A 16386-nucleotide genomic window follows, 5' to 3' on the forward strand; every position below is an offset into this window, starting at 1 on the left:
AGTAACAAAACTTTTTCGAAATTTCATGGTTTAAGTGTATTTGATGTACAATGAATTTCCATGTCAATGACAAGTTGATACCAAATAACTAACCACAAATCAAAATTATTGGAAAACTCTACTAGCTAGACAATAACAAATTATCAGACCCCAACAAGATAAAGAAAAATATTCGGAAAATGAACTGGCAGAAATTAGCAAGTTACGAGTAGAAACATAGCTCTGGAACCGTTTCGTATTTGTCCTTTCCTGCGTTCTGATCTGTGCAATAAATGCTTTTGTCCGCAACAAATCAGAAAAATGCTAAGGGCCATTTGATCTCCGATTCTGTAGCTTGTACGAACCTAGAAGCAAAGACGCATTACAGCGAGTACACAAATAAGCCTTAACAAAAGAAAGATAAGAAACTGCTTCAGAAGTTAAATCAACTATTGTGTCGTAGCAAATAAAACGAATTAAAAGCAGCAGTCATTTTCGAATTCCTGAACAGGTACAGGTATTTCTGTATTATTAAAAGGCATTTTTGATGCTGAAAATGGTGAATAAAACATTTATGTTATGTAGATGAATTTGAACGTTTTTACAAAAACTCCGCCCTTTTACATGTGTATATATTTTTTTATTCTATCAACTATAACTAGAGTGAAATTAACCAATAACATACATATTGTATTTCTTGCTTTTTATCATATATATTTTCCTACCTTTTTGTCTTTAAAAATCGCCTCAAAGAAAATATGAAATTAGTTTCAAGGCCATTTCATTTTATACGTTATACAGGATGAGATTATGAGCTTAATTTTTAAATTCCTCTGGCGAAATTGTACAAAATTAAGGTCAATTAAAGGATTACAAGGTTTCTCACTTACCTTAAATAACTTCATAAGTCCAGTGATTTTAAACCAATTTTGGATTAATTGGTTACTTTGTAATTAAGAAATATGATGAAAAAGTACAATAACTTTTTACCTTTTTTTTATTTCAAATAAATGTTGTGTTTGCTATCACAAGGTAATATATGTACGAATTTTGTCAACTATTGATACATTTAGCACATAGTGTTTTTTTGATTTATGTTTTGTTTTGTCTTTTAAATTATGATGTATGGTATCCTGATTTTAAATTTGTATCTACTGCATTGGTTTTAGAATAAATGAGTATTCGATTAAAAACACAATTTGATATTAAATTTTCATTCTATACTTTTTTTTAAACTTTGATACCAGAAAAAGTAGAATATCAAAATCAACGAGCTCCAATGAAAATCCAAATAGAAAAGCCCCTTATCAATTCAAATCTAATATTTTTCTGCAATTAAATTATTTCTAGTAGTTAAGAAAATTGAACTAGATATTGGGGTTCTATAATACGAAACTTTTCAATATTGCAATCAAAAAACCTAGTATACACCAATTGTTATAAAAATTGTTAGTACATGTATTTCAGTTTTTTTTAACAAATTTGTTTCCCAAGTGATATTAACTATGCATTACTGTTAGTTAACCTATGATATTGAAATAAAGTCTACTACAAAGAAAGAAGGCTTATGTCCTAATCGGCATATTTTGTTCTTCTTTAAGGTAATACTGCAAGACAACTTTGGATTTATGACTAGCTAAGGTTGAAACTCTCTCAGGCAATATTTTATATTTGATTTTTAATCCTGATGACGTGTTTATTTTTGCTTTCCACACATTTAGTCCAGATCGTACTTGCTGGAGACTCTTTTTAATTTAAATCATATTGTACTTTCTTTAACTATTCTTTGGTTGCAAAAATAAATAGGTTAGACAGCCTTTTTCTTTCAACTCACTAGTGATATTTTGGCTTTGTAAAAGCTCATCAAAGATACAAGACTTGTAATTAAGTACTAGAGGCGTGTGTTTCATCTTTTTAAGACTCTTTCTAACCTGTCATCATATATATATATGCATATATTACGGTTAGAGCGGGATGCACATATTCGCCACGGACACACTTTTGCCGTTTTGCTATTTTTCTTTGTGTTCATTTACCCAGTACTTCCCTAAAAAGAGATTTCAGGCTGTTTCTAATGTTAGAAAAGTTGATATTCCTCTTTACATATGTGCATGGATTTGACAATGAACACTAAAGTCGACGTTTAAATCTTGTGACGTAGATGTATGCATAACAGGAGATGCTTACTCTAGACGAAACTTGAGGCGTACATCCTGGTATGAATGATAAGTATATTTGTCTACGGCTAGTGGCCTTTATCGCTTAAAAACTAGATTATTCTATCCTTTTAGAGTTTTTAAGTTCCTACTAAACAATAACTAATTCTCAATTCTAAAGATTCTAACATAGAAAAAAACGTTTTATCATCTTTAGCTTTTATGGCTGTTAATTGAATATATCCCGTCAAACTCGAAACTAATAATGAATATGTGGATAGCCTTGATAGGTGGTTTCACTTTGTAAACAGGGACCCTTAGCCTGATCCTGGACGACTAAGGTAATTGTACACAGGAAATATTTAGGAATAAAACGTTTATATGTCTTAAAAAAAAATTAATATAACAGTACTTACTTATTTTAATATAATACTGTTACTTTTATATTATTTTAACAGACAAACAATGTTCTTTCCATTATTATCATTTGATCTGAAAAATTGATAAACTATGCCATAGCATCGGACGTTATTACGTTGGTTCTTCGTGATCACGACATGATTTAGAGGTAAAATTGATCATTGGAATAGGGAATATATCATAGAGACAGTAATCCGACTAAAGAGCAGACAACAGAAGTCTACCAATTCTTTTTCAATGCAGCGAGAAAATTCCGCACTCGGAGGTGGTCCTGAGCTGACCCCTTAATTAATTAAAACAGTAACAGGTAATTGTTAAGTTAAGATACAAACTAAGTGAGACACGTACAGGATAGAAATTACATGAAAATCAAATAAACCGACACAATGTGCATCACCCGCCATGGTTATCCAGACTCACTCAAAATGACACGATGTGGAAAAAGACCCAATTGGTAAAGTAACAAATCAGACCACCATTTTATTTAGTCTTCAATTCTTAATCGGAACAAGAAACAATCGATATATTTTAATTCAGCCGAGCATTTTTATTTTCTTCCAAAATATATAAAACTCTTATAAGTTGATACACATACACCTTATATCAGTCAACCAATTCGTGATGGTGACTGTTTTAATTGTGCAGCGTTTAGTTTAGTTGTTCTGCTAGTAAAATTTTCTCGGGTTGTGTTTGGTTTATGAGAAGAAACCATATTTATGATAGCAATAATGTCCATATAATTTGAATATATACATATGTAACGTATCAATCGAGATGCAATCAAAATTCACTTTGTAAAAAAGTCCTTTCTTTTTTTAAATTCAATTTGATACGTTACATGCGTGCATATTTGAATTACACAGACGTGTGCTTATTTGTTGATAACATATGTTGAGGGTCTGTAATTAAGGGAATGGCCTCGAATTTGATTTAAAGGATTATACTCATTCTCTTGTCCAACGCTGTGATGAACGAACCTTCGTATATTTGTGTCGTAATGGGAGTTTCAAATAGTCTTCCTGGAAAAATTTGACAAATGATACAGTGTAAGCAACAATGATTTCCTCACTCCAATAACACAAATGGAGTGGCCATCAAAGTTGCCTTGAATTGAACCCAAATAAACATCCAAGACACGAATTTAATAGGGATATATGTCAACCACATCCCAAGTATTGAACATTTTACAATCATAACCGTTCTATAAGTTTTCAAAATTGTTATTTTATAGTTTGAAATTATAATTATATTGATGTTTTGGGAGGCGACTTTCCTGATATGGAACTTATGGATTTTGAAATAATCTTGTTTTAGTCTTTTATATCTTTTCTATTTGTCACGATATACTATATTAATATTCATATATTGTCGGAGTCAAGGATTCTGTCCATAGATAATAGTCTTATAACTGTGGAGGAAAATCACGGCATTTCCACAAATATTGAACGGAGAAAATGATGAAGATTTTGCAATGAGAAATTTGATTAGGTCTCGCTGTTGCCTGCATTATTGAATGACAAACATGTTTATCACTTTGATAAACAATTGTATACAATGTTTGGTCCTTTTCCTTTGAAACATGTCTCTCCTTCTGGTTAGGATAATTTATTTCATTATTTCATAATATCATACTTAACATTTTTGATGTTCTAAACAAGTCAACTTGAGTTGAATAATAATAAAATCACATTGCATTTGCAGTTTAATTGAGGTCTGGAGCTGGCATGTCAGTAACTGCTAGTAGTCGTTTGTTAACTTATATATCATTGTCATTTTGTTTAGTTTATTTTGCTACCTTTTCTGACATTGAACTATGACTTCTTTAAAACTCAGTTTAACTGTGCGCATTGTTGTGTGCTTTTTTCTATATTGGCTAGAGGTATAAGGAGAGGGTTGAGATCTCCAAAAAATTGCGCATTTCCCAAGTCAGGATCCTCTGGCCTTTGTTACTCTTGTATGATTTTTAATATTAGTTTCTTGTGTATATGTCGGACTTTAGTATGACGTCCACAATCACTAATAAGTATATTTTTTGTTTAGTGGACAGCTGAAGCACGCCTCCGGGTGCGAGCGTTTCTCGCTACATTTAAGACCAATTGGTGGACTTCGGCTGGTGTCTTCTCTCGGCTGGTGTCTTCTCTTTGGTCGAGTTGTTTTATCTTTTACACATTCCCATTTCCATACTCAATTCAAACTTGAGATACGTTCGATATCCGAATATTAAATCTTAAAGAAATTCCACCTTAATACTTTTTCATAAAATAAATGGATAATTAGATTCTAATAATGAAACGAGGTAAATTCTAATCTGTAGGCATTCATTCAGAAAAGGTATGCAAAAAAGAACATTTCCAATATCATAAAATCAGGGATTTTGTAAAACTACAACTAAAGGAGAGGGCAAAAAAAATGGTTGCTAAACACAAGTAAAAACATATAAGGAAAGCATTTATTTCTGTTTTATGCTTTGAAGCAACAACTAAAACATGAAAGTATGAAACATGTGTAACAGAAGACACTCAGGATTGTGAAATATAGCTTATGATATCAATACAACCATTTCTCACAGAGTGTTTCGAGTTAAAATTTATAAAATAAAAATCAGTCTAATCAAGGAGCGATACGATAATAATATTTTCTACCGAATATGATAAATGCCACAATGTTCTAGCGCATATTTTTAAAAGCTGCTACTCTCTCTTATAACTGCTTACACGAGATCTTCAATGCAAAATAAAAGAGAAAAATCTGTTTTGCAAAAAGTAATCTCCCCAAAATACTGAACTCATAGGAAAATTCAAAACGGAAAGTTCCTTATCAAATGGCAAAATCAATAGATCTTGTAATGTTTATCTTTTTACAAAATCAAACATTAGCTTAAATATTTTTTTCACCTGATAAACATCATGCAATGTCTTACACCAGAGATAAAAAAAGAATATGAATCATTATCTTTGTAGGAAGTAGGAAATATATTTTTGTCGTCGACTTTTTTTCTGTAGAATTAAGATGTGGTGAAAACTGGTTAGGCAGAAAATATGTTTTTCCTATCTCTACTTGATTAGACCAGCAATGAAGGCCTCGTAACGAAAACGACGAAATCATACGAGCTAGATCAGTAACTAGTATTAGAAGCCTGTTTTATTAGTTCTAATATAATGTATTATAGTACATAACAGCAGCACTGTTACAATTTTGAAATGCAAGTTAAAAGTTTGTTAAGGTTTAAATGCATATTTTACATACATTTCTAATGATATGAACTATATAACTGTGTAAAATGTCTTTGTTTCATCTTTTAAATTACATTTTCACGGATTTCACAGATGTGTTCAACTCAAAACAAAGTAACTATCATAACAACAATCAAAAGATCAACCACTATGAAATCTAACAAAAGGTATGTAAGAATTATAATGTTAATGATAAGCTGATATATGAAAGACATTCAGAAAGTTTCCTCTCAGTAACAATTACCCAAATAACAATGGATTACAATATATGATATATACATTTAAATAAATAACAATGGATTACAATAGATGATATATACATTAAAATAAATAACAACAAAAGTTATTTACCTGATCATTCCTAAATGGGCGGAGCATAACAATAACGGTTATAACAATAATAACGTGTTAATTGAAAGCACTGACCAGTCAGGCTATTTCAAGGACAGTAGCAAGAGACAAATGTCCATAATATGTTATATTGTGTCATTGCACAGTTTCGTATTGCCTCATTAAAAGTTAAAATAGTTTATGATAACTTGCCCTAATCAATAGAAAAGAGCTGTCTTCATAACATAAGTTCCAAAAGGAAAATATATTCTGGAATATTATTTCCACAGGAATAAATATTACAGTATATGTTCCTAACGGAATACTTGTTATAGAATATTTGTTCCAACAGGAATAGATATTATGACAATGTTTATAACAAAGTTTCCATTGGAACTTCTGTTAGGCGGAACAAATATACGTTTACAGCCTCACGTGATTTCTTTTTGGGATAAAAAGAAATACCCTACCCATAATAATCAAAATTTTTGAATGGCGAATTGAATGGAGATTAATGTCTAAATTGATTGATTGATATTTTTTTTCATAAGTAAAACCATTAAATGAAAGACGGCAACAGTGATAATTCAACATATTTTGAAGAACCTTTTCCTTCAATTTATGTTTGTCATTTCAGATGTATTGGGAAACTTTTGGGCATAACATTAATAAAACCTAATATAGTCGACATAATAATATCAAGGTCATTGCACTAAATATTGCACGAGCTTGAGAGTGCAGTTCATTTTCAAATATTTATGATATTCGACATTGTGTAAAAACACTCCTTTTGTATGCAACACAATAAAAATTTCCATAATTTTTGCTATTGTTCAGCAGTATTAAACCAGGCAATAACAGGGAATATAATTTACAAATTTTCACTTATGTTCTAAGGTGAACATTATTTTTGAAAAACAATAATGATTAAAAAATTTACAATAACTTAATAAACAGTATTTATAACATAATAAAGAATGTAAATATAATTCAAACCAACATTGTTTCCAGCATCATCCAACAACTTAAGTCTTGTACTTAAACAATTTTTTTTCTATTTACATGACTGTGGCAATTGATTCTATATTATGTACAGTAATTATTATAAAATTAGATAAAGCTATATTATTGCAAATAAATATACGTAACATTATTAACAATCTATTGCGTAAGATGTAAAATATAATTATTTTCTTTGCTGAATACTGTACAATAAAGTTCATCTTATAGCTTCCTAGATTTATGCTTTGCAGATCAACATCCAAAGGACCTGAAATTCCAACCAATCATTCGGAGAGTTGGTGTAGCTCAAGCTACATATTTTAAGGAGTGTTCATATTTTCTTTTCCGTCCTTATTTGGACATGGTGGTGTCTTCTTGTACTCAATATTTTTCGTTTTTATAGCTACCTTGGTAGCTCTTGATTTTACCTTAAAAGTAGATAATCTCAAAACCAAACATTTGATTCTTCACAATCAAAATAGCTAAACCAAAGGATGACATAAATTGGAAAACAATTAATTGCACTATTGCGTAATGAAAATTTTACACAAAAATATTAACAATATTTACATCAAGTTCAAAACAATAAATGCTTGTAACCGACCCATGTATTACAATACTAGGTCTCATACCCTTCATTAGTCTGAAATATGATATGTTTACCAGTTTAAATAAAAATGATATTTGTACATGTGTTACATTTAACAAGTGTATGATTGATGCACATATTTATATATATTCCAAAATTTCAACGTCCACAGCATGCTCGTTTGTCTTCTGGTTTTTCATGCAGCTGAAGCCCAACAGTCTTGACCTCTAAGTCCTCGTTTGCTCGCATTAACCTACAGAAAAAGATTTTCAAATAATACTAGACTGTGATGAAACATCGCATTTTTGAAAGAAAAAAAAATAAATTGAGTTTTGATTAAAGTTTTGAGGCTCATATAATGTGCTTCTGGTCATTTTATCATAATTACCATTTAACGTCAAAAAACAATTATATCCTTTTCACAAATCATTCCAGTTAGATTCAAAGGCCAATATCTTACCTTGTTAATTCGGTTATTGCCTCTGTTATGTTAGAACCATCTTTAGCACTAGTTTCTATGAATAAAGCACTGACATCCTACAAAACAAGGGTACACTTTTAAGTCAGCTTATGAGAAAAATATTACTGAATTGTTTGACTTTATGATCAACAATATATATGTCGAGTTTGGTGGATTGTTATTTCAATAAACCGTCAGTTATCAAAAATAAACAAATTGTGCCACCCTATTTGCGGTTTACTGACAATTATACCATCATTTTGTGATTTGGCTAAATTTCTATCATTGATACATTTTTGGAAGTATTCATGGAAAGGATGTATAGAATTGTAAAATCATTGCACTATATTTTGTGAATATCAAAGGTAGTGATAAACATTAAAAGATTTAGGTATAAAGTCAGTACCATAGGCTTTTGATTGCATTCCATGCAATCTTTACTCAAAAACCATAATGCCAATTATTTTTTATACTTTCAAGTCAGGAACTCTAAAGGAACAAGAAGGTCAGAATTCATATCTGATTTTTTTTTAGCTGAAATTGACACAGATGAACGTTTTCAAACAAGAATTCACGACAAACGTGACAGTTTCGGTTTCCTTATAATCATTGGTTATGGCATTCTTAATGAGATACACTTAGCATGTTGATGCACCGTACTTGCTTCTTCTCGAGCTTGCAAAATTCTATCATATGTTTTTACTCAAACTTTTAATTCTAAAAGAAAGGTAGAACCAACACAAAATTGTACTTCAAAAAGTAAGGAAAAATTTATTTTTATACTGTTATAATCTTTATCATGAAGATTACCATAAAATTGATACTTTTCAACAAAGTTGATGAATTTTATTTGTGTATTTAAAAACCTTTGAATTACTGGTATTCTTAGATAAATGGTCGTCTGAATATCTGTCTGTATCTTTGAAAATACTATTTAAGTGATATTTTATGAAGTCAATACATCATTGTGATAAGCCGTCGTATTTCCTTTTTGTCAAACTCTACACTTTCTAATCATTTTACATCGTCATCAGAAATCATTTGTATATAAAATTCTTTAGCATACTCTCTCCTCTCAACCACTCTTTGTCCAATACCATGAGGAATCAAGTGTTCGTGTCCTTTTTCTTACTATACTGTATGAACAGGTTTCAAGCAGGTTGAAAACAAAATTAACACAAATACCGAACATCAAAATATATTGACAAGTTAAGATGTCGATGAAACCTAACAAAGGTAAACGCTATGCAGTATAAACCAACGGAACAAATGTAAATTATCTGAAATATTCCTGATTTAGTCCAGAATTTTCCCGAAGAATATTTTTGTTAAAACTGGTTGTATTGCCAGATTAACCTCCCACATACATAACAGTTATTTGCAGTAACATGTATTGAAATAATTAGTTAATTTTCAATAATTGGGATCCAGCAACCAAAAGCAGGCATAAAGTCGAGAATGGAAATGGGGAATGTATCAAAGAGACACCAACCCGACCATAGAAAAAACAACAGCAGAAGGTCAACAACAGGTCTCAAATGCAACGAGAAACTCCCGCACCCGGAGGCGTACTAAACACACAATTTATTTCAAAATTCCATTAATCATACAAAAATCTAACTAAGACACCAACAATTGAGTGTTTGTAGTTGAAAGTACATACAGTAAAGTAAAACAATGGCATACAAAAGCATATAAAAGAGTATGGCAAAATTCAAAACATCAACACCGTGGCTGACCAGTGACTACTCTTTGCTGCTAATTTACCTTTGCCAACTTTTGTCCAACACTAGAAGCAACCACACGTCTTCCCTGTTTTTCTGCCTCTGGTCGCATGTCTGTTTTATTGCCAATCAACATTATTGGGATTTTCTTTTGAGCACCATCCTATATGTGTACAAATATAAATTACTTTCAAAATTATATCATTATTTCATCAACTTAGTCCTTGAAATTTCCATCTTTAATTTAATAACTATCGTTTAACACTTGTGTGAAAAATCTTAATTAAAATTTAAGAAGTTCTACTAATAAAAGCTTAAAAAAGTAAAAAATAATTTAGAACTAAATAGTTTTTAAGTATCTATAATGTATCAAGTGTATAGATACTTTTTAAAACACTCTTTTTCACAATTGAATTCATAACTTTACAAAGACACACGTACCTCGATTGCTTCAACCCACTCTCTGATACTAAGAAATGATCGCTCATATGTACAATCATACAGGAGGAACACACCATCAGCTCGACGGAAATAAGATTTAGCAATACTTCGGAACCTGAAATAATATAATTAATCTCTATGTATTCCTTTATAATAAATGAACTACCATATCAAGGAAATTACTGTAAAAGTAATTAAGATTACAACTGCTGTATTCGTAATATGCTGCTACATTTGAACATATTTCGATGTAACTATTTCTCATTTGTTATCCGCCTCACTATAGCCATTTTCTCTAAATCTATTGACAAAAACTTAACTTCTTAGACATTGTTACTTGTGTTAGGATGTGCGTACTTCTTCTTTTTTTATACCTTTTAAACTTGCATGCGACTACGTTAGTAATGTGATATCGTCTATATGTTTGTTCTTTATGTTGATATTTTACAATACAACTTTTGTAATTTATAATAATCATGAAATTGACTATATTTTTACACTACCTTTTTTAAAAATATTAAATGTGGTTACCTTTCTTGGCCAGCAGTATCCCACAGTTGTAAAGCTACAGTTTTATCATCTACCTCTAGAACCTTTGTCTGAAAGTCAACACCTGTGAAAAATGATGTCTTATAAGTTAATGTATTTGAAATAACAATTGTCTTTTTAAAAAAAATAATTATTGAAACATTCAAAATACAGGAATATTCAAACTTTGTGTATAAATATTTTAGATCTCTTACAAATCGTTCCGTTGAAATTTGTAAGAGTTAAAGTATCAAAGAAAGAGTATAAATAAAGGCAACAGTAGTATACCGGTGTTCGAAACTCATAAATCGATTGAGAAAAAAACAAATCCGGGTTACAAACTAAAACTGAGGGAAACACATGAAATATAAGAGGAGAACTACGACACAACAGAAACAAAACATTAAAACGTAACACACACAGAAACGAACTATAATATGACCATTTTCCTGACGTGGTACAAAAGAAACTGGTGGCTTTAACCTGGTTTTGTGGCATGCCAAACATCCCGCTTTCATGGCAATGGTTAATATAAAATTAAAATGACAACATTACATGATGAGACTACATTACAAATAAATGGGAGAACATATACGACAGAGAAACACACGAATAAAAGCTAACAAAAGGTGCCAGGTTTAAAATTTCATATGCCAGACGCGCGTTTCGTCCACACAATACTCACAAGTGACGCTCTGGTGAAAAAAAGTTCAAAAGCCAAAAAAAAAAGTTCATAAAAATGTAGAGAAGTCGTTGTGCGAACACGCTAAAAAATCATAACAAACATATAACACCTATCTTACCATTAAAGAAAGTGAATCTTATGTTAATATACTTAACCTCGAGCACGAACATTTAGACACAAAATATAATGGAGGACGTGAGTAATCTCCAAACATAGATCATTTATAAAACAAAAGCATGCTGTTTATATGTTTTGTTGTGTTACATGACCATATCAAATAATGAATACGATTTACTTACCTAATGTCGAACTGAGATTACTAACGAACTTTCCTTTACACAGCCTCATTATGAAACATGATTTCCCAACAGCTGCATCTCCAGCCAACACAATTTTATACATTCTATCTGGGTCTCTATTTGCACTTCTCTGTGAAAATAAATAAATAAAGTTATTATCATTTAATACTGAAACGTATGATATATATGTTATTAATTGTCTTCTAATAACTGTTGTTATTTATAGTTTGAGATTTGATTTTTGGTAAAAAGAGTTTGGAAAAATGCATTTACATTTAATTTAGGTACCTCTTGAGAGCCGTTGCTGGTTTTTCGTATCAAGCTGTGCCTATGAATTGCGGGAGATGATCTGCCTCCATGATCTGTATCCCTATCCCTATCCCTGTTCTTTGACCTTGTCCGTGACTTCCTGCTGCTATTACTTCCAGAACTTAATCTTACGGGGTCGTATCTTCTTATGGGCTTAGAATGTAAATGATCCATTTCAGATTCTGTTTCGACCTCATCATGTGAATCATTTTCCTATCAATAATACAGAGGTGTTTGGTTAGATTTGTTTTAATAAATTAACGTTTCTTTTTTTTTTACTACAAAATTAACGGAGACAATTTAAACAAAAATCCAAGTACTGGGAGTAAGTTTATTAAATGATATCCCCACTATTTTTACACATCTTCTAAAATTTTACAACTACAGGAGGTACAGTAAAACTACATTGACCAATCAGATAGACTTTCATATTTTATTCGTGACACACTATCAGACTATGGGCAGGCAATACTTAGTCTTAATATCCTTAATATTCTTCAAAAAGTAAAATAACAAGAATATCCAACTCCATAAAAAATTCAAATCGTAAAATTCCTTATCAAACGGCAAAATCAAAAGTTCAAACTTATCAAACAAATCGAAAACATTTGTCCTATTTCAAACTTGGGACAGGCATTTCATTATGCATAAAATTATGAATTAAGGCATTCAATATTCACGAGAAACCCTTATATATTTGAAAATTGGAATGCGAAGTTGAAATAAGTTTTATCTCTGACCATGCAGACAAATATTTCACTCGTATTTACCGTCTATCCTCCAGTATATAAACAACATGAGTACCGAGTATCATGAAAATTCTTGCAGTAGGTGATGGGCTATCATCCGTACACAATCAGCGCCAACAGATAGACAGAAAAACACAGAGATATTCCTATATACCCTCGAAGTTGGCTATATACTCTCAAAGTTAGCTGGCAGGGATAGAAAAATTACCATAGAGATGAAAAGACGTAATACAATAAGAAATTGTATCGTTTGTAAGGATTGTCTTATCCCAGGCATATATTACCTTAGCCGTATTTAGCACAACTTTTTGGAAATTTGGATCCTCAATGCTTTTCAACTTTGTACTTGTATTGCTTTATAAATATTTTGATATGAGAGTCACTGATGAGTCTTATGTAGACGAAACGCGCGTCTGGCGAACTAAATAATAATCCTGGTACCTGATAACATGATAACTATTGTGTATGCAGCACTACCTCCATTATTTAAAGAACTTGAAAACAACAAGAAGGTTCTAACTATCCGAAAACATTTCAGCAGTTACAACTCATCACCATCAAACAAAACATGAATTAATTTGTTAAGAAATACCAGAGAATATATTTTTAAGAAAAGGTTGAGCAAACAGTTAGTATGTGTGCCACGGACCAAAAATGTGCCCACACGTTACCATTTATCACAGTTCAGCAAAAAATAAAGTCATTATCGTCAATATTACCTAGACAAGTGTGATGAAATATTTGTTAGACAAACGGACAAGGTGGATACAATATCCTAGAATGAATGTGTAATGAAAAGAGAGGCGTTAGGCATAATAGATTCAAAAGCTCTAATAGGAGGAAGGCAGAAATGCATGCAAACATCGTCAGACATCTAATCAAGAGTTGTGATTGTGGCAAAGAACGACAACCTCAATCTTCGCCAATTCTAACTTCAGATTGTGTAATCCAAAAATCTTCAAAATAAAATTACAACTTTTTTCCCAATCTGAAAATTGCTTAATCATTGTTTTTCATTGCTTTTCATGTTATCTTCATTTCGTTATCTTCCGTCATAATGTTTTGTAATAACTATTTGTCATTACCTTTTTCAGATATTGCAGCTCTAATGTGTTTTATTTTTAGCTGGCTAATATAAATTTAACAACATGATTACCTCATTTTTTCGCATATAACTAGATTCTCTCCGATGTCTTCTATTGTTATGTGATCGTCTATAGTAATCGTCGTCAGGATTTTGGCCCTCAGGATCAGAGTCATCATTCAAATCTCGAAGGGTAGAATGTCCACTGTCTGCTTAACCAGGTAAAATATAAAAAAAACCTTATACCATACGTTGATTTATACTTGTCCAGTCATTTATATTCAGATTACTTTCTGTGCATTACAAATTGTCTACATTTGAACAGAAACTCACCACATTTTTTCAATCTAATTTTTCATGTACTTGGTCTTTTTTCGTGTACTTGATCTTAAAATGCTTTGGAAAAAGACTATATAAGTTTAATAAACTTGTGTCTTATCCCTTTTGAATATATAAGCAAATAAAATATGTCTAAACTAAGCTTAAAATGCTTTAATTTTAAGAAATATTAAGGGTTTTTTTCAGAGACAAAAGTAACTTATTTTTTTAATGAAAACGATTGAAATTCATCAGTTATTTCTATATATGATTTATATTCAAATAGTTACTTACCAATTTCATCCGCATCATCGTCTTCACAAGTCTCGTCACGTGGTAATATAGCCCTGATGACACGTGGTGACTGTCCTGGTAGAGAGAATGCATTAACTGACACGTTGTTTGTTTGTTGTAAATCCTCGGCCAGCGAGGGTGTGGGGCTTATATTTAATGATCGTACTCTGTAAAAGAAAATAAACACGGTTTATAAAGTAAGTATTCGGTAAGGATGCAATTAGAAGCCTACAAGGTAATGGTTGTGGCCATGAGTAAATGAAACAAATACATGTTTTTTTATGAATTGTATGATTAGTTTTTTTCTGCTTATACATCATATTTACCTCGACCTATATTAATAGCAATTATTATTACAATGTATAAATGAAATTTTCAGGAAAATTTAGGAAAAATAAATCAATTAGCTAATTTAAAAAAAAAACACATTTTTTTGTTTATGATGAATAATCTGTTAGTATGCTCCTTGTTATCCCTGTTAATTCAAATAAAACATCTTCTTCTTCTTTGAAAAACGTATGTCCTTGATAAAGTAATGCCATTAAGTAGGACGGTAAATGATTCGTTTAAAGGAGAATACATGTAAACTGCATCAGAAATAGCACTTGACAATTTTTAATGAACTTAATGAACTCAACTCTGGTGCAGGTCCGAAAGTCGTATTATGTGATATTGTAAGAAATAGAGCATGTGAACTAACATGTACGCTGCATACATTATAATACTATTATTCAACAAAGCCTTAAACAATTTCATAATGTTTAAATACAAACGTTCTATAAATGTTAAAATTAAGATTAGTTACTTATTTCGATGGGCAAATCAGGACTCATCTCTTGATTATTTGTTCGTTTATTTCTTATCACAAGTAACTGTTTATGTTAATTTGATTAGTATGAATATAAAGGCAAATTCTCCCACGGACACAAGTTGTAAGCATATTAACAATATTCAAATTATAACAAAAAGCTATGATTATCTACGCAAATAAATATGCTTTCTATGAATAATATTATAATATATGTCAAGTTACCTGCCATTGTTACGTGTGGGATTTCTCATAGATCTGTGATATGTTAATAAGCATTAATCTAAACTAAACTTGTTCATTGCACTCTCTTACTCAAATAATGTCATGGTATTTTTTGTCGTTCACTATGCTTTGAGCAGTATACCCCCATCAACCATGTTTAGGATTTACTTTAATTTTCATCACTAAGACTTTACTCGTATTTAGTCAAGACAAACCGGCATGAAATGATCGGTTTATGTCAACGGATAAAAACAAACCAAAATCGAATTGACTACTAATGTTAACACAATCCAAAACTGTTCTTAATGTTTTTTTAGGCAACTAGATCGAGATTAGTAATTTGAAATAGTCTGTTATATTTGTAATCATTTTAAAAATAAATCTGACTGCTTTTTAAATAAAACTATCATAACACAACCGAAGAATTTGAATAAAATAACCAAGAGTTTGTGTTTACCGCGACTTTGACGCGATCTTTTCACCAGTAAAAGTAAGTAGCAACTTCTCAAAATTTAAATATCGGAAACATAACCGATAAATTTATATAGACAGATTATTTAATTGCTGTTATTTTTGACTTAATAGTAATGACAGGGTATATAAGCTAACAGATATATAAGTACTGCAGGAATGATGGGCACTAGTATTTATTTTAAGTTATGTCTTTGTAAATTGATTAAATTGGAAAATCGAAAAACCTTTTCAGGTTTACAAGAACTAATTCATATTCTCCCTCAACTCCATGCACTATCC

At 30.9% G+C, this 16386-nt stretch overlaps 1 protein-coding gene across 8 annotated transcripts in view; it reads right to left on the minus strand.

The window, feature by feature from the left end:
- Window positions 1-4986: 4986 nt before the first annotated feature.
- Window positions 4987-16386, minus strand: part of LOC134685400 (ras and EF-hand domain-containing protein homolog) — a 43250-nt gene continuing 31850 nt past the window's right edge. For 5 of the 8 annotated variants that reach the window (XM_063545136.1, XM_063545139.1, XM_063545134.1 and 2 more), the window contains 9 exons: window positions 14601-14767; window positions 14061-14200; window positions 12120-12368; window positions 11847-11976; window positions 10866-10947; window positions 10335-10449; window positions 9937-10056; window positions 8170-8246; window positions 4987-7962 (listed from right to left, as the gene is read on the minus strand). In XM_063545136.1, the coding sequence (XP_063401206.1) occupies window positions 7869-7962; window positions 8170-8246; window positions 9937-10056; window positions 10335-10449; window positions 10866-10947; window positions 11847-11976; window positions 12120-12368; window positions 14061-14200; window positions 14601-14767 (1174 nt within the window). In that variant the 3' untranslated portion in view covers window positions 4987-7868. The remainder of the gene's footprint in view (window positions 7963-8169; window positions 8247-9936; window positions 10057-10334; window positions 10450-10865; window positions 10948-11846; window positions 11977-12119; window positions 12369-14060; window positions 14201-14600; window positions 14768-16386) is intronic. The other 3 variants (XM_063545137.1, XM_063545142.1, XM_063545138.1) reach the window with 2 other exon arrangements.

The sequence above is a fragment of the Mytilus trossulus genome, chromosome 9, assembly GCF_036588685.1.
Source record: "Mytilus trossulus isolate FHL-02 chromosome 9, PNRI_Mtr1.1.1.hap1, whole genome shotgun sequence".
NCBI lineage: Eukaryota > Metazoa > Mollusca > Bivalvia > Mytilida > Mytilidae > Mytilus > Mytilus trossulus.